General features: G+C 44.4%; 1 protein-coding gene across 2 annotated transcripts in view; it reads right to left on the bottom strand.

Moving 5' to 3' along the window:
* The window catches only part of RRP15 (ribosomal RNA processing 15 homolog), a 46,228-nt gene extending 22,243 nt beyond the window's left edge, over window positions 1-23,985 (bottom strand). Inside the window, exons 1-4 of one of the 2 annotated variants that reach the window (XM_075925209.2) lie at window positions 23,677-23,985; window positions 13,915-14,189; window positions 10,685-10,782; window positions 9,591-9,792 (exon numbers count right to left, since the gene is read on the bottom strand). In XM_075925209.2, the coding sequence (XP_075781324.1) occupies window positions 9,591-9,792; window positions 10,685-10,782; window positions 13,915-14,189; window positions 23,677-23,746 (645 nt within the window). In that variant the 5' untranslated portion in view covers window positions 23,747-23,985. Of the gene's footprint in view, window positions 1-9,590; window positions 9,793-10,684; window positions 10,783-13,914; window positions 14,190-23,582 lie in introns of both variants that reach the window. The other variant, XM_075925208.2, reaches the window with a different exon arrangement.
* Between the last annotated feature and the right edge of the window lie 1,950 nt (window positions 23,986-25,935).

Genomic DNA, 25,935 nt, shown 5'->3' with positions numbered 1-25,935 from the left:
TGCAATCAGCTGTACTTGTGACTTGCTTACTAAATATCAGGAGCATTCATAAAACATCTCAGTTCCAAAAGAAATAAGAAGAAAGAAGGAACCTTGGTTGCAAAGCTCTTCCATCTCCTGAGGCCCATGATATTACTCCAGATCCAGGACATAGAATTACAGCTGTGGCCAAAAGGTGGCTGGAAATAGCAACGTGGTTTTATACTTTTTGGTATTCCATTGCAAGTTTATTCTGTTTAGAGGACAAAGTGATTTTTCTATCTGTTACTATAGGAAAGTCATTTTAGTCAGACTCAAATTACACTTTTTACTGATTTGGATAGTCATCAATAAAATTTATAGAAAAACAATTTAGCATAATTTAGTTCAATATGCACAAGACAGAAGAGAGCTTTGTTCATAACTCACCTTTCTAACAACTCTGCAATAAAAGCTGCAGTAAAAGTATAGCTCTGTTGGTTAGAGCAAGCAGATGAAACTCAGATCACACCCAAGAAACCATTCTCTCAAAATAAGGGTGACTACAACAGGTTTAGTCTGTATCGAAATATAACACCTCCCATGTAAATTACATACCACTAGGATACCTTTCATCACTCAAGACCACCTTACTGTGAAGTAGTACAAATGTAAAGAATCACAGAAATGAGAGGCTATCAAATCCAATTGCTGTGCTGAGGTATAACCAAGTAAACCTTAGACCAAAAGTTCGTCCAACCTTTTATTCAAATTTCCAATTATGGGAATTCTACAACCACCTCCCTTGAAAACTTATTACAGAGCTTTTTTACTACCCTTATAATTAGAAAGCTTTCCCCAAAATAAAATCATAGAATTGTAGGGCTGGAAGGGACTTTGAGAGGTCTCCTAATCTAGTCTCCTGTACTCATGGCAGGAACAAGCACCATCTAGATCATCAGACAAAAAGCTGTTGAATCCTGCTCTTAATCGCTAGGAATTCCACAACCTCCCTAGGCAATTTATTCCAGTGGTTAACTACCATGACAGTTAGAAAAGTTATTCCTAATGTCCAACCTAAACCTCCCTTGTTGCAGATTTCATGTCCTGCCTTCAGTGGACATGGAGAACAATTGTCTCCATCTTCTTTCAAACACTCCTAATTACATTTTAAGACTTACCATCTCCCCCCCTCCGACTAAAACATACCCAGGGTTTTTGGGGTTTTTTTAAACCTTTCCTCATAGGTTAAGTTTTTTAAGCCTTTGTCATTTTTGTTGCTGTCCTCTGGACTTTCTCTAATTTGTTCATATCTCTCCTAAAGTGTGGTGCCCGGAACAGGCCATAGTACTCAAATGAGATCTTCCCAGTGATGAGCAGACCTGGACAATTATCTTCTTTATTTTACCTACAACACATGTGAGAATGTTAGCCTCTTTTGCAACTGCACCAAACCATTGACTCATACTCAGTGAGCCACCATAACTCTGACCATTTTCAGCAATGCTATCATCCCCATTTTTTAGTTGTGCATTTGATTCCAAAACGTAGCACTTCTCACTTATTTTTATTGAATTCCCATCCTGATTTCAGACCAATTCTCTAATTTGTCAAAGTAATTTTGAATTCTAACCTTGTCCTCCAACAAAACACTTGCAACTCCTCTCATTAGAGCAGTCACACTGGGTCAGACTAAAGGTCCATCTAGTTCAGTATTTTGTCTTCTGACAGTGGCCAATACCAGGTGCCTCAGAGGGAATGAACAGAACAGGCAATCTTTTTTATATTTAATATACAGGCAGTCCCCGGGTTACATGGATCCGACTTACATCGGATCCCTACTTACAAACGGGGTGAGGCAACCCCGCACTAGCTGCTTCCTCCCAGCAGACCAGGGAGACACAAAGCTAGCTCCCCGCCCCCAGCAGACCAGGGAGACGCGAAGCTAGCGCCCCCACCCCCCGCCAGCAGATCAGGGAGACGTGGAGCGGCTTTTCTCAGCAGACACCTCAGCTTGAGAATAAAGGACTGAGGGAAGTGAGTTGTGGGAGAATAAAACTGAGCTCTGGAGAAATGTTTGGCTAGAGTTTCCCCTACAATATGTACCAGTTCCGACTTACATACAAATTCAACTTAAGAACAAACCTACAGTCCCTATCTTGTACGTAACCCGGGGACTGCCTGTATATAATTTCTGAATCCTTGGACTTCACAAGGAGTTCCACAGCTTGACTGTGAAGTACTTTCTTTTGTTTGTTTGTTTTAAACCTGCTACCTTTTAATTTTATTTGGTGCCCTCTGGTTCTTGTGTTAGTAGAAGGAATAATAACTTTTCTTTATTCATTTTTTCCACACCAGTCATAATTTTATAGACCTCTATCATATCCTCCCTTAGTCATCTCTTTTCCAATGTGAAAAGTCCCAGTCTTATTAATCTCGCCTCATATGGCAGCCATTCTATATCCCTCATACATTTTGTGGTCCTCTTCTGAATTTTATCCCAATACCAAGATATATTTTTGAGATAAGAAAACTTTAAAAACAACTCATCATCCAGTGCATGCCGTACTCAAGATGTTGGCATATCATGGATTTATATGGAGGCAGTAAAGATTTCTTAAAGATTCCTAACATTCTATTTGCTTTCTTGAGTGCCACCGCATACTATCCACAATGATTCCAAGTTTCCCCCTTGAAAAATAACAGCTAATTTAGTTATACATAGACTATGTTTTCCAATATGCATTATTAAACTGTATTTGTCATTTTGTTGCACAGTCACCTAATTGTGTGAGATCTTTGTGAAGTTCCTCAGTCTGCTTTGGATTTCACTATCCTTACCAATTTTGTGACATTTGCAAGTTTTGCCTCCTCATTGTTTACCCCTTTTTCCAGATCATTTATGAATATTTTGAATAGGATTGGTCCCAGTATGGACCCATGAGGGACACCACTACTCACCTCTCTCCATTCTGAAAACTGATAATTTATTCCTATCCTTCATTTCCTATCTTTTAATTAGTTATCAATCCATGAAAGGATCTTCCCTCTTACCCCATGACAACTAACTTTACTTAGGAGCCTTTGGTGAGGCACTTTGTCAAAAGCTTTCAGGAAATCTATATCCTCTGGATCTCCCTTGTCCCCATGCTTGTTGACCCCCCTCAAAGAATTCTAGTTTATCGGTGAGTTATGATTTCCCTTCGCAAAAACCATGTTGACTTCCCCCGCGCTCCAAACTATGGGTCTGACAATTCTATTCTTTAATATAGTTTCAACCAATTTGCCTGTAACTGAAGTTACCAGCCTACAATTGCCAGGATCACCTCTGGATGCTTTCTAAAAATTGGCATCACATTAGCTATTCTCCAATCATTTGGTACAGAAGATAATTTAAAGATATGTTACAGACCACAGTTAATAGTTCCACAATATCATATTTGAATTATTTTAGAATTCTTGGGTGAGCACCATTTAGTTTTTCAATTTGTTCCAAAACAAGGAGGAGATATCTGACCCTTTAGCTATCATCTTTGAAAAATCATGGAAGACAGGAGAGATTCCAGAAGACTGGAAAAGGGCAAATATAGTGCCCATCTATAAAAAGGGAAAGAAGAACAACCCAGGAAACTACAGACCACCCAGTTTAACTTCTGTGCCAGGAAAGATAATGGAGCAAATAATTAAGGAATTAATCTGCAAACATCTGGAAAAAAATAAGGTGATAGGTAACAGCCAGCATGGATTTGTAAAGAACAAATCACGTCAAATCAATCTGATAACTTTCTCTGATAGGATAACACATCTTGTTGATAAGGGAGAAGCAGTGGATGTGGTATACCTTTAGTAACACATTTGATATGGTCTCGCATGACCTTCTTTATCAATAAGCTAGGCAAATACAACTTAGATGGGGCTACTATAAGATGGGTGCATAACTGTCTAGATAACCCTTCTCAGAAAGTAGTTATTAATGTTCACAGTGATGCTAGAAGGGCAAAACAAGTGGGGTTCCACAGGGGGTCTGTTTTGGGATAGGTTCTGTTCCATATCTTCATCAACTATTTAGATGATGGCATAGAAAGTGCGCTTATAAAGTTGCAGACAATACCAAGCTGGGAAGAGTTGCAAGCGCTTTCGAGGGATGGGTTATAATTCAAAATGATCTGGACAAACTGGAGAAATGGTATGAGGTAAATAGGATGACATTTAATAAGGACAAATGGAAGGTACTGCACATAGAAAAGAACAAAAAATTTCACACATACAGAATGGGAAATGACTGTCTAGGAAGGAATACTGCAGAAGGGATCTAGAGGTCATTGTGGACCACAAGCTAAATATGAGTCAACAATATGACAATTTTTTTTTGGGGGGGGGGGAAGCAAAAAAAAGCAAACATGATTTTTTTTCGCATTAATAGGAGTGTTGTGAGCAAGACATGAGAAGTAATTCTTCCATTCTACTCTGCACTGATTAGCCCTCAACTGGAATACTGTGTCCAGTTCTGGGCATCACATTTCAAGAAAGATGGAGAAATTAGAGAAGGTCCAGAGAAGAGCAACAAACATTATTAAAGGTCTAGAAAACATGAACTATGAGGCAAGGCTGAAGGAATTGGGCTTTTATAGTTTGGAAGAGAAGACAGAGAAGACATGATAGCGGTTGTCAAGTATCTAAAAGGCTATCAGAAGGAGGAGGGGAGAATTATTCTTGGTCTCTAATGATAGGACAAAAAGCAATGGGCTTAAACTGCAGCAAGGGAGAGTTGGGTTGGACATCAGAAAAAACTTCCTGTCAGGGTGGTTAAACACTGGAATAAATTGCCTAGAGAGGTTGTGGAATATCCATCTCTGGAGATATTTAAGAGCAGGTTAGACAGACATCAATCAGGGATGATATAGACAATGCTTGGACCGGATGATCTCTTGAGGTCCCTTTCAGGTCTAGTATTCTATGAGAGTTGGGCAGCCTGGGAATATTCTGAATTTCCTTGATTTTGTATCTTAGTGCTGGCTGATGTACCTCAAATCTTCAATTAGTCCTAGAAACAGAAATAAACCGGAGTCCTTTACAATTCATAACAATGTTCAGGACACCTGGCATGTAGTTTACTTAGGAAGAATCTGATCTAAGTCGCATTGAAATTTTTGCACTGACCTTATAATAGTTGAATCCATCTTTGTTTAAATTCAATCTACATCAAACTAGACCTGATAGAGACACTAACATGGACTAAGACCTTAAAAAGTAAGCATTAAAGAGAGGCTTTGGAACACAAAGCAGGTTTGTTTGTTAGCTAAAGGATCTTGGAAAGTAGGACAGTTTCTTAAGGAGGAACTATGCAGCTTCTGTATCCCATTACCATTTACCTCTAGATCATCACTGCTAATCCAGACCAGTCTCTTACTATCATATATTTGTTCTGCAGGCTTCTGAGAAAGGAGTCTGTAGTCTCAGATCACCTGTGGGTAGTTTTATGACAGACACTTGTTCACTATCAGGGTTCCCGCTAAGCTGCATGGCTGTGAAACTGCCTATTGAGCCCTGTCCAAGGGTTCAGAGCTGCCATACAACTCTGTCATGGCTAAGGGAAAGATTCCTCTCCCCCAGCTGCAGCTGCCTCCTTCTGGGGCTGGAGGAGAGGTGTGTTCGTCCAGCAACAGAAGGAAGCTGCTACAGCCAGGGAAGAGGTGCACTCCTCTGGCAGCTGCAGGTCCAAGAGGAAGGTGCTGCAACTGGGGGAGAGATGCACTCCTCTGGCCCTAGCAGCAGGGCCGGATAAGAAAGGAGCTTTAGGGCTGCAGCCCATAAAGCGCCTATGTTATAAGCCATTCCTGAGGGGGATGGGGCAAGAGAGGCAGCAGTAATGCATGCTGCCATTCCTCTCCTCCCCCTAGGCTGCAGCAGTTTTGCCATGAGCACTGGGAAACCGTCCCCAGCTGCCCTTGCTTGGAGGCTCCACCCCCGCAACTTCCACTGGCTAGGAATCATGAAAAATGGGAGCTGTGGGAAGCGGTGCTTGCAGGTGAGCACAGGGAAGCCCCCCGCCATATGGGAGATGCTCCAAGTAAGCATCCCAACCACTGGCCCCAGCCCTGAGCTGCCTTCCCTAATTCCTGTTGAGACCCTGCACCAAGTCCTAACTTCCCCCATCACAAACCAGAGCCCCAGCCATGAGCCTATTCCACTCCGCCTAGATGCCACACACCAACCATGAGACCCTCCTGAACCCTAACTCCTGCCCAGACCCTGTACATCCTCACCTCAACCTCCTGTCTTGAGTCGTCTTCTGCACTCCAAACCCCTTGGCCCAAGTCTGGATCCCCCCTCCTACATCCCAAATGCCTCATCCCCACCCTGAACCCCCTCCCCCACTCTAAACCCCTCAGCCCCACCCATCACAGATCATCCATGTGCAGAATGAATTTTGTTATGCACACCACTATGGAGTAGGGATGTTAAATTGTGAGTAATTGACTAATCGAATTGTCAATGCATTTTGCATTGACTATTTGATTAGTCGATAAGGCGCCTCTGCCTTTGAAATGTAGCAACAGCCCTAGCTTTGTAAAATAAATGCTCAAAACAACGACTATGTTCTTCTCACACATAGAAAGGCTTTTGGATAAGATGGGGATTATCTTGCCCAGAAACAAGTTTAGATCAGATTATCTTGCCCAGAAACAAGTATTGTATACATTACCTTAGTTAAAAAAAACAGTGAAAAATATTACACAAGTTAGCTGGCTCTGGAAGGATTAAGAAATACCTTGATAAACAGTTAATGATATGAAATGCAAAGCTCTTGGCTTCACTTCAGAAAAGTAATTATTCCCATCTGGGCACACACAACCTGCAAAAGGGCAACAGTTTTAAATGGTATGAGCAAATATTTAACAGCAGCCTATGGATCCTCCTTTTGAATATCAGGGGAAAAACTGAAAAAATGTTAGGCTGATGGATATAAAACAAGTATATAGGATCATATGCCACACACACAGTTCTAGGAAAGGTGCAAGCAAGCCCTCTTCTAAGAAAGATTCCAAACTATAATGGGTAAAGAAGAAACACTGCAAATAGTATTAGAGCAGTGCCTATGCTAATGAAATAAACCCCAGTTCCACAGGTGGACTTTTGTGTGTTTCCAAATGTTAACATAGATCCATGCACCACAGATGCCTTAATAAGCAAGTCACAACAAAGCAGATACTAATGGTCCCTGAAAGTTCCCATCAGCACCTCTCCAAAGATCAGTTACCAGGATATTGGAGAGAATAAAAATTAGTACCCACCCCAAAACATGGTAGTTCAAGAGTTCACTGTTCTCTTCATTTCAATTTTACAGCAGATACACTCCTCAGTGCAGCCTACCTATCTGCAATAGCAAAAGGATTGGTTTAAGAAAGATTTGCTTTCATGGGGACATTTTGTTCTGCTGACTGGTTGTTGTATGTGGGTGTGTGTGGGGGGGGAGGGGGGGAGTTTACCGTTGTGGACTGTATTCTACTTGATGGCAGAGTGCCCATAGCGTGGGACTGGGGTGCTTTAGATTATGTTGAATAAACAGTACTTTAGATTATACTGAATAAGAATAAATGCCTCAACCCTGAAATGCACAGCAACTTGTTATCAAAACCTGCCTTCAGATCTTATGCACAAGCTAAATCCCTTAACACCAAACCGTAAAATATGATCTGAGATAAGATACTAGTCCTGCTCAGTGGCAGAATATTCATATTTTACTAAGGAGAAAACCTAGACTTGGATACCTGCCTCAGACACTCACTAAGATAGGGGCTGGGAACATCCATAGCAGGCAAGCTATGTGACCAAGAGAAAACAAACCCTGATTAAGAGTAGCTTGTACAAGTTCCTTACTTGGTTCAGTCCTAGCTGGAGCACTGTGGTGGCAAAAGGAAATGACAGGAAGAGAAGAGCTAGGGTAGCTACAGGGAAGATATGGCTGTTATAAAAGGGGCAAATTTGACCCAAAACACAAACTGCAAACCCCTCAAATTTCATGCCCCATGTCACACCTCAGGAAGTTCTGGACTTTGGAAACTTGCACAGGCAGGGGAGAAAGACAGCATCAGATACAAAACTACAAAAAAAAAAAAAAAAAAAAAAAAAAAAGAGACAAAACTACCATTCAGCATCTGAAGAGTTACATTTGATTTTCCAAAGCACCAGAAAATGAAGACACCCACACTGACTCATCCAAAGTTAGTCATTCTATTGTATACAAGGACACAAACAGGCATTTGAAACCTACATTTTGTGGCCTTGTCACTAGAAGAAAACTGCCACTCCACAATCTGACAGATATAAAAATACTCTCAATAGTTCCTCAACAACTGGCTCAATCTTAGCTTGCCATATATTTGCAGGTGATGGCAAATCTCCCCTGACCACTAAGTTATAATATTGCCAGACCCTTAAAAAAAGCAACATTGCTGTTATATCAGCTTTCTCTCCCCCTTCTCCCCCCCCGTCTATTTGAAATCAAGCAAGCTACACAGATCTTAAGAAAAATTAAGTGTCAGCATCAGGCTAACTTGTTTTAATTACCCAAAGTTTTTAAAATACTTTAATACTACACTGGAGTGAAATTTCTAAGCGTTCTTCATGCCATGGAGTGTTTCAACATGCTCCCTGAATGCACACAAACAAAAAACATATGACAAACTGTTGTCTCCCAACTGATTAAAGTATTTCTTCCTGGCACACAAAAGCACTTAGTTAGCTTGTGTGGATCTGGGCCAAGAGAAGTATTCCACCCACTACCGAGCATAAAGTTCAAACACAAGCACAAATATGGGCCAGCTTCTGAAATTTCAGAGAGCAAGACAAAAATATCTATGCAACTTGTTATTAAACCCCAGATACTTGAGAGGTTCACAGGATTGGTCCAAGGGTTGACAGGTCCAAAAAAGAAAAACCCACAACCCTGTCACTCCAGTATCTGTTTGTAAAGATTGTGTGATTTTGTTTGATAACTCTTGGAAAGAAAAATGCATAATGTGCTAAACAACTCTGCAACCTGGCTAACAGTGTGCACACATTTCAGTGAACAAACCCCTGACAACTAATCTTCAGTAAATTCTCTTCATACCTTTATGAATGCCTGTCAATACAGTGTCTCTTTCCATAGTAATAATCATCTCACAGCTGAGTCAAAGCCCTTCACTTTCAGGTTTGATAGTCATCTCCAAGCAAGAGAGCACATAGAGACTATGCACATGTTATCACAAGAATGTTCTAGACATTTAACACTGAATGAGACTTCAAATAAAATCTCAAAGCCATTAAAACCCAATGTTTTCTATTACTATCTTTGACTGTATACCAAACATGAGACCAACTTTTACGTATTACTCAAACAAAATGCACTAACTATGATCAATGGACCACCAAAGTCGTCCTTGAGCTCCAAAGATTAAACTAAAGATTAGGATAGGAAGGGGGAAGATCCAGAGAGATTCACTCTATTCCTAAACAGTCCACACACACACAAATATCAGACTTGGAGAACTACTGTGCTAAAGGGCAGAAGTATTAATGCACCATTAAATAAAACCAGGAGACATGGCTACACAAGACAACCTCTTGTGTGAATACACCATTCTTACCAATTTGCTTTTCCAGGTCTTCCCAGCAGTACTTTGTTCTCTTTTAGTTCCTTCACTCCCTCTGAGAATACTGATGAAGTCTCTCTTAGAAACAGAGGACATCAGTTTAGCACGTTTCCGATTAGAATTCCCTGCTTCTTTCGCTTTCTCATCGATGTTCTTTTGGTGCTTCCGGACAGCGTTAAATAACTGCACAACACCCCTAGAGTTAGAGAAAGATTTTGCATCAGGTTGTCATTACAGAACTGTACACACAATAAAACAACACTGTGCTCGTGTAAATACTAAAAAACAGCTTCGGTTCTCAAAAACACTGACTTAAGGCTCTAGCACAGCTAAGGAGCAAGTAATCATAATGCATCTCAGACTTACAGCATCCAACTCCTCCTTCACATCAACTGCTGCAAACCAAACAGACATTACTACTATTGGCCCCAGTTCAGCAAGATACTTAAGCACATGTATAGTCCCAATGAAATCAATGGGACTATTCACACGCATAACTGAGCAGTAGCCAGAGTTCTTAACAGGTTATTCAGCAAGCATGTCAAGGTACTTAAGGATGGAGTCAACTATAGAACAATGCTCCATACCCTTCAAAACGTATCTCGTGCTACACCCACCTATCAGGGGAAAGAGCATCAGAGTGACACCAGCAAAATAAAAATACACATGGAGACAACACCAAAAATGTGTTATGCCAAAGACATGTGGTACTACATAGGGTAACATGAAACAGTCTTGGTTCTTGTGTTCAGATTGATTTGATAAACACTCTGTAGAGAAATGAAAAGAAAGTGGTAGATGTGATTATGTATGTTTAAAGTGCCGAATTAAAAAAGCAATGAGCACTGGCACAGCACTCATGCTGGGCAAACACTTAACACATTATATTCTTGTGTATACTCTTACGTTTTCATAAGACTTCTGAAATCTTTTGTTGAACTCAATACTATACAAGGTAAACCTAGGTATAAATCACTTGGCTCCCACTAGTCGCTTCTTAAGAGTTCAATTTGATTGGAAACAGATTACCCACACATACTTTTATATTGGTTTAAAAAAAAAAAAAAAGAATAAAAACACTCTCTTACCTCGTGGCAATTCTCTGAAAATTTCTCTCAGTTTCTCTGTCTTTGGCAACATCTGGCTTCACTCTGCACATCATTTCCCACTCCCGCTTTTTATCAAGCTGGGTTATAAATATTATTGTGTGAAAAAACATTAGGCATTTTAAAATGTAAAATACTTTGATAGGATATTCTATAAGATGACAGAGATGATAAATCATTTGGACTCGGTTTGGTTCAGTGTAAGTAAAACTTCTAAATGTTACTTTTATGGGGCTGGACAATAGGTACTGGGGTTTGTCACATTGTTACACAAGGATACCAGTCACACTCAGCCTCTCACTACCACAGGAGATAAAAAGCCCTCAAGAGTTCCCCTTGCAGAAAATCTTCTGGGCGACCAAAAATGATTAATGAAGTCTGGGATGAAACTCAGCCGATCCCTTTTCGGCAAAGGAGTGGCCAACTCGTAGAAATGGAGAGGATTGCTCAAAGAGGAACCCCCCATATCCACCAAATCGTATTCTTCATTACACAGTGCAGCACAGGAGTAAAAAAATTTAAACTCAAATATTCAGGACCTGCCAATAAAGATGTGTCATGTTTTGGGACTACACAATTTAATGTTCTCCACTGAATAGACTATTATACAGCGTATTGTATTTTGTGATCAGCAATGTCACAGCAAGAATTTGGACCAAAGAGGGAGAACATTGTGTCCACTGAAAAAGAGCTGACCTACAACATTTCAGTTTTCTTTTGAAGCTTGCTGTTGTAAAATCCAACCTAACCGTATTCTCTGCTATCATCATTATAATTACTAGGAAATAGTGTTTTTATTTCCGCTATGATAGTGGAAGGTTACACTCCCCACCCTTATTTTAGGAACAAGCTATCAGCATTTTTTAAAGCAATTTAACTGTGTTCTAGTCACAGTGATCCTTACATTTAGTCTGTGTTATACAAAAACTCTTTCATAAAATTATGGAGTCCTTATCTTTATCATCCCAGGCAGACTACTATGAATGCATTAGTTGATGACCATGCTCTGGTCTTTGATCAAAAGAATTACCCTACTCTAACTTCCATCAGCATGGAATTAATAACAAGGCAGACTGTTTTCAAGTTTATGTAAGGGTGAACAAATCAGTTTACAGCCTCACAGACCACCACTTATTTGAAGTACCCCACATATTTATTGGATAAAACCAGGTACTCAGCAGTTTGCAGTAACTGAATAGATTCCTTAACGCAGTGCTCTGTTTTCAAAAGGTGAGCTGCAGCCACCACAGTATGTCCCAGGCTAACCAAACTAATAACTGGGTCATCCCATTAAAACAGTATTGTTAGGCCAAGACAAGTAAAGTGTTTCTCTTCTATACTTTTAACACCAAGATAAATCAATTTTATATTTTTATCACAATTCTTCATAGAAAAAGCAGCTAACTTATTTACTCAGCTGCACCATTTAGTCACCTGAATTTCAAAACTGAATACAATTGGAAGCTTTTAAAATGTCCATAGACAGAACTTGAAAAAAAAAATAGTCATTGGGGAAAAAACTAAACTGGCAGCATGATTCTCTAGAACAGGTAATCAAGTTCCACTCTGATTTACACCCTGATATGAAATGGTGTAAGTCACAGCAGAATTTAGCCAAAGACAGCTTTTTTGACACCAGCTTCTTTACTAAGACATTGAAACTTTGTGTTTATTTCTATTGGTAACACTCCAAAACACGCTTGTCTCATATACCAAAAATAGGCTAGAACAGTGACCCAGAAGATGCTTTTCATCCCTATAATTAGAAATAAAAAGAGTCATTTAAAAACGTAACCATGTAACTGCTAAAAATTAATGTAGTTACATGTGCAGCACTATACAGTGAATCCTCCCGAGGAATGGAGTGCAAAGCCCCTACTGATTCCTCCTGGAGAAGCTTTGCTACTACACGCTCTGCAACATATAACATACTGCAGAGCCCACAGCAAAGCTAGCTCCATGGCCACTCCTGAGGAGCCAGTATGAAATCCTAATAGAAACAGATAAGATGAGGCTTATCGGTTAACCATTTCCACGGTTGCATGTTTGCATCCCTACTCACAATGGCAAATACTTAATTCAATCACAATACAGGCAGTCCCCGAGTTACGCTGATCCGACTTACGTCGGATCCACAGTTATGAACGGGGTTTGCTCCGCATCTCCCTGGTCTGCTCCGCATCTCCCTGGTCTGCTGGAGACGGGGAGCAAAACCTCTGAGGACGCCGGCAGCGGGACAGCCGCGGCGTGTCTGGGCTGTCTGCTGCCCGCGTGCTCCCCGGCTTTGCTCCCCATCTCCCTGTTCTGCTGGTCTCCAGCAGACCAGGGAGATGCAGAGCAGAGCCACGGAGGACTTGGTCCGCCACCCGCGTCTCCCTGGTCTGCTGGGGGGGGGGGGAGGGGGCGCGCAGCTAGTACCCTCCCCCCCCCCCCAGCAGACCAGGCTTTTCTCCGGACGCCTGTGGTAGAGCAGCTGGGGCGCTGCCGGTTGGTCCTGCAGCGCCGCTCTGGGCGCTACTGGACCAACCCGGCACCACCCCAGCTGCTCTGCCCCAGGCGTCCCCAAGTTAGCCGCTGCTGAAACTGACCAGTGCTGACTACAGGAAGCCCGAGGCAGAGTTGCTCTGCCCCGGGCTTCCTGAAATCAGCTGCTGATCAGTTTCAGCAGCAGCTGACTTGGGGACGCCTGGGGTTCTTAAGTTGAATCTGTATGTAAGTCAGAACTGGCATCCAGATTCAGCCGCTGTTGAAACTGATCAGTTTCAGCAGTGGCTGAATCTGGACGCCAGTTCCGACTTACATACAGATTCAACTTAAGAACAAACCTACAGTCCCTATCTTGTACGTAACCCGGGGACTGCCTGTACTCCCATTGCCAAACACCAGACCTTATTTTGAATTCAAAGCCTGTGCGGATAAAGAGACAGGCCTTCTATATGTCCGCAGATTAAAGCTATTTCAGATCAGAGGAGGGAACGACCCTGAAGGTGATAACTACGTTGGGCAGCTGCAGAGGCAGAAAAATAGGAGAAAAACCAGAAGGGATGCAAACATGCTTGCTCACCCGGGGTCCAAATATGGCTCTGAGTTGAGCAGTTCTTATGGAGAACACTCTCTCAGCAGCTTCCTCATCTCTACCAGGGGATCTAGCTCAGGAACCCACATTAAGTGCTGCTGTACTGCACAGTGATATCACACTCTGTCTCTCTCACCTGCCTCTTTTTCTCTAGCTTCTCTTCTTTTATTTTCTCTCTTTCCTTCTCCAGTTCTTTACTTTTAACCAATATGGTGGATTTACTTTTGGGAATCTTTTTGTTAAGCACTTTGGCCATGGCATCTGCCCAACCCGCACTTGGGCCAGCTTGGGATTCTGCTTCATTTTCATCCACATTGCCATGGGCCATCGCCTCATCCTCATTGTCAGCTTCTAAAGCTTCGCCCTCTGAAGAGAAACTGTCTTCTGGTAGCTCTGAACTCCACTCGGAACCTGATGAAAGAGAAAACAATGTCAGATTCCCTGCTTCTAATAATATCGTACCACTACCAGAATTCCTCTCAAGCTGAAATGTTACACGAGTTCAGAACCATGCACCATTTCCTGTTACAACTAATTCCTCAAGAAGTCATCCAACGGAGCATACATCACTATAATGAATTTATTACAAAGTACATTGTGTAAGCATTTGCTCCTCTGAGTGATGATTTAAGAAGTTGGGGTGGGAGGGAAGAGAAGAGAGCTGTGATAATTTATTATGGGATTAATGAACATTTTGATGATTAAAAGCAGCAGATTTCTGAGAAAAAGCTTTTCTGGTAAAATATTAAAACAGCAACACTGACACCTAGTGTTTAAATAAATAGAACCAGGCAGATGAAGTTAAAAGCTTATTCAGATTAGTGCACAAGAAGCATTCGAGCACAATTTTCTGGGCAGACAGAAGGTATCTGGGAAGGTACGTTCTGTGACTCTAGGATCCAAAACACTTGCTAAGACTTTGCCAGAACACTCAGCTCCTATGTCACAAAGAGATACCTATGCCTCACCTGAGACATACAAGAAAACATCTACTTCTTTCTTTGTACTCAAGTAACACTGGCTTTTGAAAACAAACAGTAGCAATGTGTGTGTTGGGGGGGGGGGCGGGAGAGGAGGGAGAGGAGAGAAAGAGAAACGTGCACCAACCCCTTGCGTCCACACTTCCTCAACCAAACTAATGAAGCCTGCTTTGGGGGAATCAGCTCTATTGGCCACCTCGTGGCCTGCCCTTCTTAATGGCTGTGTCTACACTGGCCACTTATTCAGGAAAATCAGCCGCTTTTCCGGAATAACTTGCCAGCTGTCTACACTGGCCCCTTGAATTTCCGGAAAAGCACCGACAATCTACTGTAAAATCATCAGTGCTTTTCTGGAAAAACTATGCTGCTCCCGTTCGGGCAAAAGTCCTTTTCGGAAAAGGGCCAGTGTAGACAGCACAGATTTCTTTTCCGCAAAAAAGCCCCGATCGCAAAAATGACGATCGGGGCTTTTTTGCGGAAAAGAGCGTCTACATTGGCACGGACGCTTTTCCGGAAAAAGTGCTTTTCCGGAAAAGCATCCTGCCAATGTAAACGCGCTTTTTCCGGAAATACTTATAACGGAAAACTGTTCCGTTTTAAGCATTACTGGAAAATCATGCCAGCGTAGACGTAGCCAATGTGTTTCAGTTCTCCCCAGATGCAACCAGAGTTGAAGCCTATCCTGGCAACAAGGTGTGATCTTTCAAAGCATAGCTAACCAACCTCTTCACCTTTTGCACTGACTTTGGTAACACTGCTTCAAGCACTCTAGTTCTCATATCATGCTTGACTCCTCAGAGAAAGGTCTGCCTTGTAGTTAATGAACTGGTCTACAACTCAGGAAAGCTTGAACTAATTCCTGTCCCACAAACTTGTGCATGACCTTGGGAAAGTCACTTAGGACCAGACACTTGTTGCTACCCAGCATGAGTAAGGGTAACACAATAAAGTTAGCAGGATTATTTGAGGAATTCTTCTCTACGGAGTAAGGGTCTCTTTTCTGTGCCTCAGTTGTTCATTGTACAACTGAGACAGTATTATGCTATTGCACAGGGCCATTGTTTCATAGCTTTACAGAGTTTAATTGTTTCTCCTGGCCTTAATCATTTAGTCCAAGGATACACAAAATTGGGACCCACGGGTTGGATTCAGACTGTTTAATTTTTCTGCCAGCTTGCATTGCAGCAGGGAGTTCAGGAAGGCTGACTAAGTTTCTCCCTACCATGACTCCACACTAGTCCCAGGAGTCAGCTGCAGTTGCCATGTCTATGCATGCTCCTTGAGGGGCAGAGGGCAGCAGGTCTCAGTGTGCGGCCTGGGCCCAGAAACACCACGCCGGCAGCTCAAATTGGCAGGTTTTCTTATATGTAAGCCCATTACTTTTTGTTAAACTTGTTTAACTTTCACTATAAACCAGTGGTCTCCAATCTTTACACACCCAAGATCACTTTTTAAATGTCAGGACCAGCCAAGATCTACCCCATCAAGACCCTTCACCTGCCCTCTCCATTCACTTCCTCTCCATCACTTGCTGTCCCCAGCCCTCACACTCTCTCTGGGTTGAGACAGGAGGTATGGGCTCTGGGGTGGGAATGAAGGATTTGGGTGTGGGAAGAGGGTAGAGGTGCAAGTTCTGGGAGGGAATTTGGGTGCAGAAGGAGATGGAGAAGGGGGATGCTGGCTCGGGGAGGAGGCACCAGGCTGGATAGTGTGGGGGCTGAACAAACCACAGACTTGTGGCTATCAGGGTGCAGGAGTTTGGGTTGGGATGTATGAGGGGCTCAGAGCAGGGAGGCTGGGTATATGGTGGGCTCATGGCACAGGTCTGCAGTATGTGAGTGGTGCAGGAGTGTTGTGGCACAAGACTAGGGATGTGGGTGATGCAGGAGTTTGGGGATGTGTGAGGCTCAGGGAAGGGGTTCAGGTGTGTGATGGGCTCAGGGTTGGCATGTGTGGGGGGGTGCAGGAGTGTTATGATGCTGTGGCTAGATGGGGGCTTGGCCCCAATTGGGGGCTTGTTGGCCAAGTTTCATTTTTAAATAAAATATTAGGTCCAACACAAAACGGTTCAGCATTGTCTTTATAGCAGGGTGGGGAACCTCTTTTGGGTCAGGGGCCATTGAACCACAGGAAAAAAAAAAAGTCAGTCGGGGGCCACACAACTGAGATGCAAAAAACCAACCCCTCCAAAATCCCCCCAAGCCTCACTGATGTGGCCCCAAATGAAACACTTCCCTCCCCTGGCCCTCCACCTCAGGTCAGATTAACTCTTTTGGGATTCCAGGAGTATCGGATTTCACAGGCCTCCCCCCCCCCCCCCCAGGCTCTGAGTTGGGGCAAAAAATGAGGGATCCAGTGTGCAGAACAGAGCTGCCAGTGAGTGGGATTGGGATGGAGGTGCAGAATCTGGGTGAAAAGTAGTGTACAGGAGCAAGCTGGGGGTAGGTGCCTAGCCAGGAGAGAGGTGGCAGGGGCAGCTTGGCCAGTACCTGGGGGTCTCCAGAGCCGAGTATCTCTCAACAAGGATCTGCAGGAAGTGCTGGAAGAAGCACACGTGTGGCTCCTTTAAGAAATCCAGCTGTTCCAGGTCCTCCGCTGCCACCTTAACCCTTCCCTGTCCGGTCTCTCTCCTCCCCCCTTCCCCCCCCCGCCCCGAACCATGCCTCCCTGGTGCATGGGGGAAAAGAAGGCAAGACAAGAAAGTGCACTTGTTGCTTTGGGGAGAGGAGGAGCAGTGTGCACGCACTTCCTGAGAAGTCAGATCTGGCATGGAGCCGTGGGACTTTGCCCTTCCTGTCCCCCGCCTCAGGAATCCAGCTTTGGCTCCAATTTTGCAAGGGGCAGGAGGCTGTAGCACCAGCGCAGGCTTTTCATTGTGGGTGGGGGAGAACAAGGGGAGGTGGGAACACCGCATCGAGAAAGTGCCTCTGTGATCGACTGTTTGGTGACCACTGCTATAAACCAATTCAATGCTTTGATGAATCCCAGTTAAAACAACAAGCCAGTGGGCAGGGTCTCTAAAGAAAGAGCAAAATTAATAATGTCCGTAAGTGGTCAGCAAGAGAGCTGGACACTACATGAGTGTCTGGAAAGACTGGGAGGATATTGGGGGTCACACTGAAAAAATGTAGCCTGCCCGAGGAAGCCAGAGTGGGTATGACTACAGAGCAAAAAGAAACCTGAAGATGGCCTATGCCAGCTTACTCAGGCTCAGGGACTTGGGCTGTTTCACTGAAGACTAGACTTTCAGGTTTAGTGGGGAGCCTGAGCTCTGGGACCCTCCCTCCTTGCAGGGTCCTAGAGCCTGGAAGTCTACACAGAAATGAAACCAGGGCTACTCAACTGTGGAAACCCTGCGGGCCGTAATGATACTCACAGCACATGCTGAGGGCCACAACTTAAGTGTGGTTGCATACATATGTAAATAGCTTCTTTCACACTGACGGGCATGAATACAAAGATTAAGGCAAGACTATATAACATGCAGGTCCCATTTAAGTCAGTTCTGCTGATATTAATAAAATGCAATATGTATGCAATTTCCACCCATGACAGCATTTTTAATGAGCAATGACAGTCCAGGAATTTAACTACTAAACTGCATATCAACAGAAGACCATTATATTGACTCGCCATTGTGGAGTGTGTTCCCAGTGGAGGCCATGTTCAAAGGATCCCACCCGCGGGCCATGTGTTCAGCCCCGCATAAACCCAAACTGCACCGCGGGCTGCAAACAAACATTATAGAGGCAGCAGCTTTTAGTCAAAATTACCCTCTTTCTTGATACATGAAAAGGCTTCTTAAAGAAAGCCCAGTTTTCATTCACATTTTTCCTATACACTTTTTTCCTCCTAGTCAATTGTATTCATAGTTCTCCTCTGCTTTGGGAAACTACCCTTTTTGAAGGAGCAAAAATATTTACTGTTGGTTAACATCATTTTCTGTCTTTACTGAATATCAACAGGACATGATCATTGGGCCCTGTGCAACCATCAATTTCTAGTTCGAGTAATTTATTCCCCACAATGAAATCCAAAATAGAGTAATCTCATGTTGGGTGCAATATCTTTTGTATTAGAAAATCATCTGTAATTGTAAAGAACTCTGAAAACATTTATCACTGGTTTCATGAGACCGCCAGAATATGTCTTCTTGACTGAACCTCCCCCCCCCCCAACAACACAATTTTACTTTTCACACATTACAGATGCTACAGCAGGGAGAATCACAGAAGAGTCTCTGCATAAAACCATTCCCTGCATGAATTTTCAGTTCCCCTTCCTCCTCTCTTTCTTAATCTCCTCTCCTCTCTCACTCTCCATTTCCCAACCTACAATCCCCACCACTACACTACCTCCCCCAAGTATATACAGTTCTAAATGAACAGCAATAAAAGGGGTTATGCCTAATGGGGTAAAAAGCAGTCAGAACAGAGACACACAAAGCAGGCAACTGAAATGTTTATAGATGCACTTCTAATACAAGCAAGTGCTTAACATGTTTAGTTAATATATTTAGTTACAGAATGGCTAGCTGAAGGAGGGGGAAAGATTTTGAAGAACTGAACTAATTTAATCTCAGAATTAGTGATGTGAGCAAGTAACCCGTAATCCTGTGGGGTCAGAGGCCCTGCCCACAGATGGGGACTGCTCCACCCCAGCAGAGCTGGAGCAACCCCCAACCCACTGGATCCAGCTTAATCAGTTCACCAGTTAAATGTAACATTTAAGTGGTGAACGGATTAAACAGGATTTTAGTCAAAATCAACCCAACCCACCACACTCCTGTGCAAATAAGAAATTACCCCTCAGGAAAACGTCATGAATGCTAGTACAGTAAGTCCCCGGGTTACGTCAATCCGACGTAAGTCGGACCCCTAGTTACAAACGGGGGGGGGGGGGGGAGACGCAGCTAGTGCGGGGTGCCTCCCCCACTGTCGCCACCTCTGGCAGCGCGGGGGGCGCTTCTCCCCAGCAGACCAGGGAGACGCGGAGCTAGCACCCCCCCCCCCCAGCAGACCAGGGAGACGTGGAGCGGTTTTTCTCGCCGCAGAGGACGCGGGTGGCGGGACCGCCGAGATGCGCTACGGTCCTGCCGCCCGCATCCTCCGCGGTGAGAAAAGCCGCTCTGCATCTTCCTGGTCTGCTTGGCGGGGGGGAAGGGGGCGCAGCTAGTGCGCCCCCTCCCCCAGCAGACCAGGCTTTTCTTGCCGACGCCTGGGGTAGAGCAGCTGGGGTGCTGCCGAGTTGGTCCCGCCGCGCCAAGGGTCGGCGCTACCAGACCAACCCAGCAGCACTCCAGCTGCTCTGCCCCAGGCGTGTCCGATTCAGCTGCTGCTGGTCAGTTTCAACAGCGGCTGAATCTGGACGCCTGGGACAGAGCAGCTGGGGCACTGCCGGGTTGGTCCCTGCAGCACCGCATCCCGCAGGGCAAAGCAGCTCTGCCTCCGGCTTCCTGTAGTCAGCCGCTGGTCTGTTTCAGCAGCGGCTGAATTGGGGACACCTGGGGTACAATATGTACCAGCTCCAACTTATGAACAAATTCAACTTTAGAACAAACCTACAGTCCCTATCTTGTACGTAACCCGGGGATTGCCTGTATTGGCAATGGTAAAATGGAAGACATATTAGATGCTTATTTTGCATTCACCCCACCTTGTTAATTTCTATAAGTTGTACTGCCCTTTGCTACTGAGACATCTTCACACCCTGCTTTTCTGAGTCACCAGCAGGTTTTTGGACATGTGAGAGTGGGGAAATCACGCAACTGTGTTTATTCCCCACTAACAAAGAATTTGCCAATTATTCAGCACTCTGCTGTAGGCTTTATCTATACCACAAAGTTTAACCAGTTTAATGAATACAGATTTTTAAACCAATGTGGTTTAACCAATGCAAATACCAGCACCGAGATTTATTTTGGTTTAAGAGTGCCCTCACAGCGTTTTCCATAGGTTCCACTAAACTAGTTTTAAAATCCAACCTTTAATTAAACCTGTGCAAATTTCTCATGTAAACAAGACCTGTATTCTGAGGACCTCTTTACTAGCATTAGCTAAACTAGGATTATTTTTAATCTATAGATTATATCTGTGCCTCAGTTTCTCAAACGTTTTTATCACAGGTCAGATCGAGCAAGCAGCGCTAGCATGAGACATTTGGGAGTCTTACATGCTGCCTTTGTGTTACCAACTCTTACAACCTGACCACGAATCTGGGGAGATCTAAAGAAAAGTTCCAGCTCCTGAATTCATGTGATTATGTCAGAATCTCAGCTTTCATTAAAAAAAAAAAAAATCTTCCAGGCTTCCTGGTTATGAAGAAAAGCTTGAGAACACCATCCAAGCATACCCTAAAGGCTCAGAAACCAGAACAAAATGAACTCAAAATTAATATTTTTTTAATCTTCAGATAATTTTGACCTTGTGGTTGGCAACAGTGCTATAGACTTTAAAAAGCACTAGTTTTAGAAGAGCAAAATCAAAGTTGAGTCAAGCTGACTGTGAAGTCAGGAAAAAATAAAGCCAACAATGGATCTATCCTTGCAGCTTTCTACTTGTATTTTAATTTACAGCTGTCTAAAAGTTAAGGCCTTAAAACAGTTAACCATTTTAACTTGGGGCCTGCGGTCCAACCCCACTGCAGCCACACAGTCCCACAATAACCATGAGGGGCAGTGGCCACAAGTTCGCACTGACCAGCTGAGTCGAGGTGGAGGTGGGTGGGACTCGAACTCATGACCCTCACACTTACCGGTATGCTTATCAATTAACATACCTAAGAGTCAACTCCAAACACTCCACCTTGTTTAGTTTGAGAACAAAGTTTATCTTCAGACAAACTATTTCCACTGCAACAGAGACATACAAAACAGCACTGAGCTTGAGTTTTGATGCAACATTTGGAAAGGTCAAAGAGCTCAGGGTTTCCCAAACTGTCATGGCTGAGTCTAGACTGGTAAGACTTTGCGCAAAAGCAGCTGCTTTTGTGCAAAAACTTGCCAGCTGTCTACACTGGTCGCTTGAATTTGCGCAAAAACACTGACAATCTAATGTTAAGATTGTCAGTGTTCTTGCACAAATACTATGATGCTCCCACTCAGGGATAAGCCCTCTTGCGCAAATGTATTTTAAAAAATGTATTTGCGCAAGAGGGCTAGTGTAGACAGGGGAGGACTGTTTTGTGCAAAAAAGCCCCGATGGTGAAAATGGCGATCGGGGCTTTCTTGCACAAAATCGCATCTAGACTGGCCACGGATGCTTTTGCACAAAAGCACTTTTTGCACAAAGGCACCCGTGCCATTCTAGACGCGGTTTTGCGGAAATGCTTTTAACAGAAAAACTTTTCTGTTAAAAGCATTTCCACAAAATCAAGCCAGTCTAGACGCAGCCCCATAGGTACACATAAGCTTGATGTTTTGAAGTCAGTGATCAAACAATTTTAAAATTGATTGCACATGAACCAATAAAGTTTGGAAACAACCCACATCCTTGACCAACACAGCTCTGTGCCAACAAAATCCACAGCACAGATGCAGCCATGCCAATGGATGAGTTGTTCTATCAACATAGCTCAAGTCTTTCTAGGAAAACTCCTTCAGCATCTACTCCTTCAGCATTGGCTATGCCAATACAGGCTTCATAGCATCGGTATAACACCACATTTTGCTACAAACATGTACATTACCAAAGGGAACAGTATAGCTAAAAATCATATTCGGTACCATGGAAGTCTAATAGAAGTTTCTTCTTCAGATAATTTAGAGATCTTCCTATTGCCAACAGCAGTAACAAGAAAGGTGAGTATTATTTACCAGGCAAGTAACACAACAAAAATATTCAACCACTGCCACATATTGTGTACATCTTGAAGCATCTCTTGAAAGTGCAAGATAAAGCATAGGTAAAACAGATTAAATCAAACTGGAGAGCTTAGCTTTAACATTTGAATTCTATTGAGAAAAGTTCTTGAACTACAAGAACTATAGCCTAGCATTTCAGAAGCATGGTAGTAATACCTTTACCAAATATGCACAGACAACCCTGTACCATGGGGGGGAAGGGAGAGGGAAATGAGCTCCCCACCCCACAACAAACACCATATTAAACACCAATGTTCCTGTAGCTCCACAAGGGCTATTTCTCACAAGAAAAGGAGTCACTAATCTCCCACAGCTGGTCTTCCATGAGCCTTCTCTGCCACAGGCCAAGACTATCCCCATTCCTTAGGAGACCCTCTTGGGAAGATTAATGACTGTTACTTCATAAGGAGATGCACAACTCCCCCGCCCATCAATTATTACTTGCCTTCCTCTTGTGCACTCTACTGGTGTCTTTTCCTGCCACTCCCTCTAAGCATCAGGGAGAGCCAAACTTAAGGATGCGATAATGTACATGTTTCAGTGGTTAGACGAGGAGCCTGGTCGTTACTGTTATACACAAGTGTCCCCTTCGTCCCTCGCATTAGAGGCAGCAGCACGGAGACGGTGCAGGCAGGAGCCGCCCCCAGCGCTGTTGTGCCCGGAAGCAGCGCGGGGACAGCAGTGACGTTTACGGAGAAAGCGGCATTATAACACCCCTACCCCACGGAGAGAACTTTAGCGGGCGCTGGGGCCCGGCGCGGCTCTGGGAGGAGCAGAGCGCGGGAAGGCCGAGGGGCGGGCAGGGACAGAGGCTTGGGAGCGCGGGGAGGAGGCGGCCGGCAGAATGGAAGTGCCAGGAGCGTGGCCGGTTTGGGTAGAAGACACAGGCGGGTTCGCCGCGGAACCCGTGAGCTGCAAACGCCCCGGCCGGGCTCGAAGGGGGGGGGGGGGCGGCGCTCTCACCAGGCCGCTGCGAAGCCCAGCAGCTGCGCCAGAGGCTATGCGCGCTGGGGAAGGGCATCGCTACCTCGCCCGGCCGGTGCCTCCCGCCCCTTACCGCTCTCCTCTGCCGAGTCCGCGGCGGCGGTACCGCCGACCCCACGTGGGCCTCCCATGGCGGCAGCCATCTTGATTGTAGCGTGTACCCGCTAATCCCGCCCGGGCGGCCCCGCTGCCGCTGTGAACACGAGTTCCGCGGCCGCGCGTCCTGAAGCGGCCTTCGCTGGGAGAAGCTGGGATTGCACCTGCCGCGGGGGGAACGTAATCAAGGGCACACCCCGTCCCTCGCAGCGGCCTCGGCCTGGGCCCGGCGTGGGGGCGGGGTCCGCGTCTTCAAGCGGGCGCACGAGTGGGGGCGGGCTGTGGGGCGGGGCGGGGCGGGGCGGGCTCCCAGAGCGGCTCCCGCGGGGGCTCTAACGCTAAGATTTTGTCCCGGACAGTTGTAGTAGGAGCCCGGGCCTAGAGAACAACGAGCCGGCGGCCGCTCCCTGCGGACCGCACTGCAGCCGGCCATGGCAGCGGGGACGCTCCGCCGTGGGGGCTGCACGTTGGCCCAAGCAGCTTGGCTAATGAGAAGGGGGCTTGGGACAGGGTCAGGGGCAAATTACATCACATCCTTCCCCCCCCCCCCCCCGCAGGCCAATCAGGGTCTGTGGCAGGGGGAGCAGGAAGTGTCAGATACTTTAACAAAAAATACCCAACATGGCAGGAAAAAAATTGGTTGAGGAAAAAAAAAAAGGAGGGTGCGCGCCGAAGTTGTTGAGGAAACCCCCCCCCCCCCCAAAAAAAAGAGTCGCTGCACCTTTCAATCCACGTTCCCCCTGCCCCCTCCAGACAAGGCAGGGGAAGAATGTCCTAAGCGGCCGGCAGGCCCAGAAAACAAGAACTATCAGACATTTTACATGTCCAGTATTTTGGGGTGTTTTTTTTACCAGACAGAGGCCGCAATACCGGACACCTGGCAACTTCAGGGCCATTTAAAAAATTAGTGAAATGCTCCCCCTCCCCCCACCCATCTAAAATTATTGGCCACCCTTGGTGTAGATCATCCCTGATAGATGATTATCCAACCTGCTCTTAAATATCTCCAGTGATGGAGATTCCACAACCTTGCTAGGTAATTTATTCCAGTGCTTAACCACTCTGCAGTACTCCTTCCTGGACAATCACTTCCCGTTCTGTATGTGTGAAACAGATTGTTCCTTCCTCAGTGGAGAACTTTGCATTTCTCTTTATTAAAGTTCATCCTATTTACCTTAGACCATTTCTTCAGTTTGTCCAGACCATTTTGAATGATGACTGTCTCCTCCAAAGTACTTGCAACCCCTCCCAGTTTGGTACCATCTGCAAACTTAATAAGCATACTCTCTATGCCATCATCTAAATTGTTGAAGATATTGAACAGAACCAATCCCAAAACAGACCCCTGCAGAACCCCACTTGTTATACCCTTCCAGCATGACTGTGAACCGTTAATAACTACTCTCTGAGAACAGTTATGCATCCACCTTAGAGTAGGCTGTACTTTTCTAGTGATAAGAAGGGCATGATAGATGGTTTCAAATGCTATATTAAAGTCTAGGTATACCACGTCCACCATTTCTAGCTTATCCACAAGACTTGCTATCCTATCAAAGAAAGCTATCAGATTAGTTTGACATGTTGTTCTTTACAAATCCATGCTGGCTGTTATCTATCACCTTATTATCTTCCAGATGTTTGCAGATGAATTCCTTAATTATTTGCTCCATTATCTTCCCTGGCACAGATGTTAAACTGACTGGTCTATAGTTTCCTGTGTTGTTCTTATTTCCCTTTTTATAGATGGACACTATATTTGCCCTTTTACAGTCTTCTGGAATCTCTCCCAACTTCCATGATTTTCAAAGATGACAGCTACAGGCTCAGATACCTCCTCTAGCAGCTCCTTAAGTGTTCTAGGATGCATTTTGTTCAGGCCCTGATGACTTGAAGACATCTAACGTTTATAAGTTATTTTTTAACTTGGTCTTTTTTCATTTTAATTTCTAAGCCTACCCAATTTCCACTAGCATTCACTATGTTAGGCATCTCGTCACCATCAATTGTCTTGGTGAAAACTGAAATAAAAGAGTCATTAAGCACCTCTGCCATTTCCAATTTCCAGTTATTGTTTCTCCCTCTTCACTGAGTTGCTTCTAAAATATTTATAGAATGTCTTCTTGATACCCTTTATGTCTCTAGCTAGACTGAGCTCGCTTTGTGCATTTGCCTTGCTAATCTTGCCCCTGCATACTTGCATTATTTGCTTATATTCATCTTTGTAATTTGACCTCGT

Source organism: Pelodiscus sinensis, chromosome 3 (genome assembly GCF_052426305.1).
Source record: "Pelodiscus sinensis isolate ZL-2025 chromosome 3, ASM5242630v1, whole genome shotgun sequence".
Classification (NCBI taxonomy): Eukaryota; Metazoa; Chordata; order Testudines; family Trionychidae; genus Pelodiscus; species Pelodiscus sinensis.
This window is presented reverse-complemented; position numbering and strand designations above follow the sequence as displayed.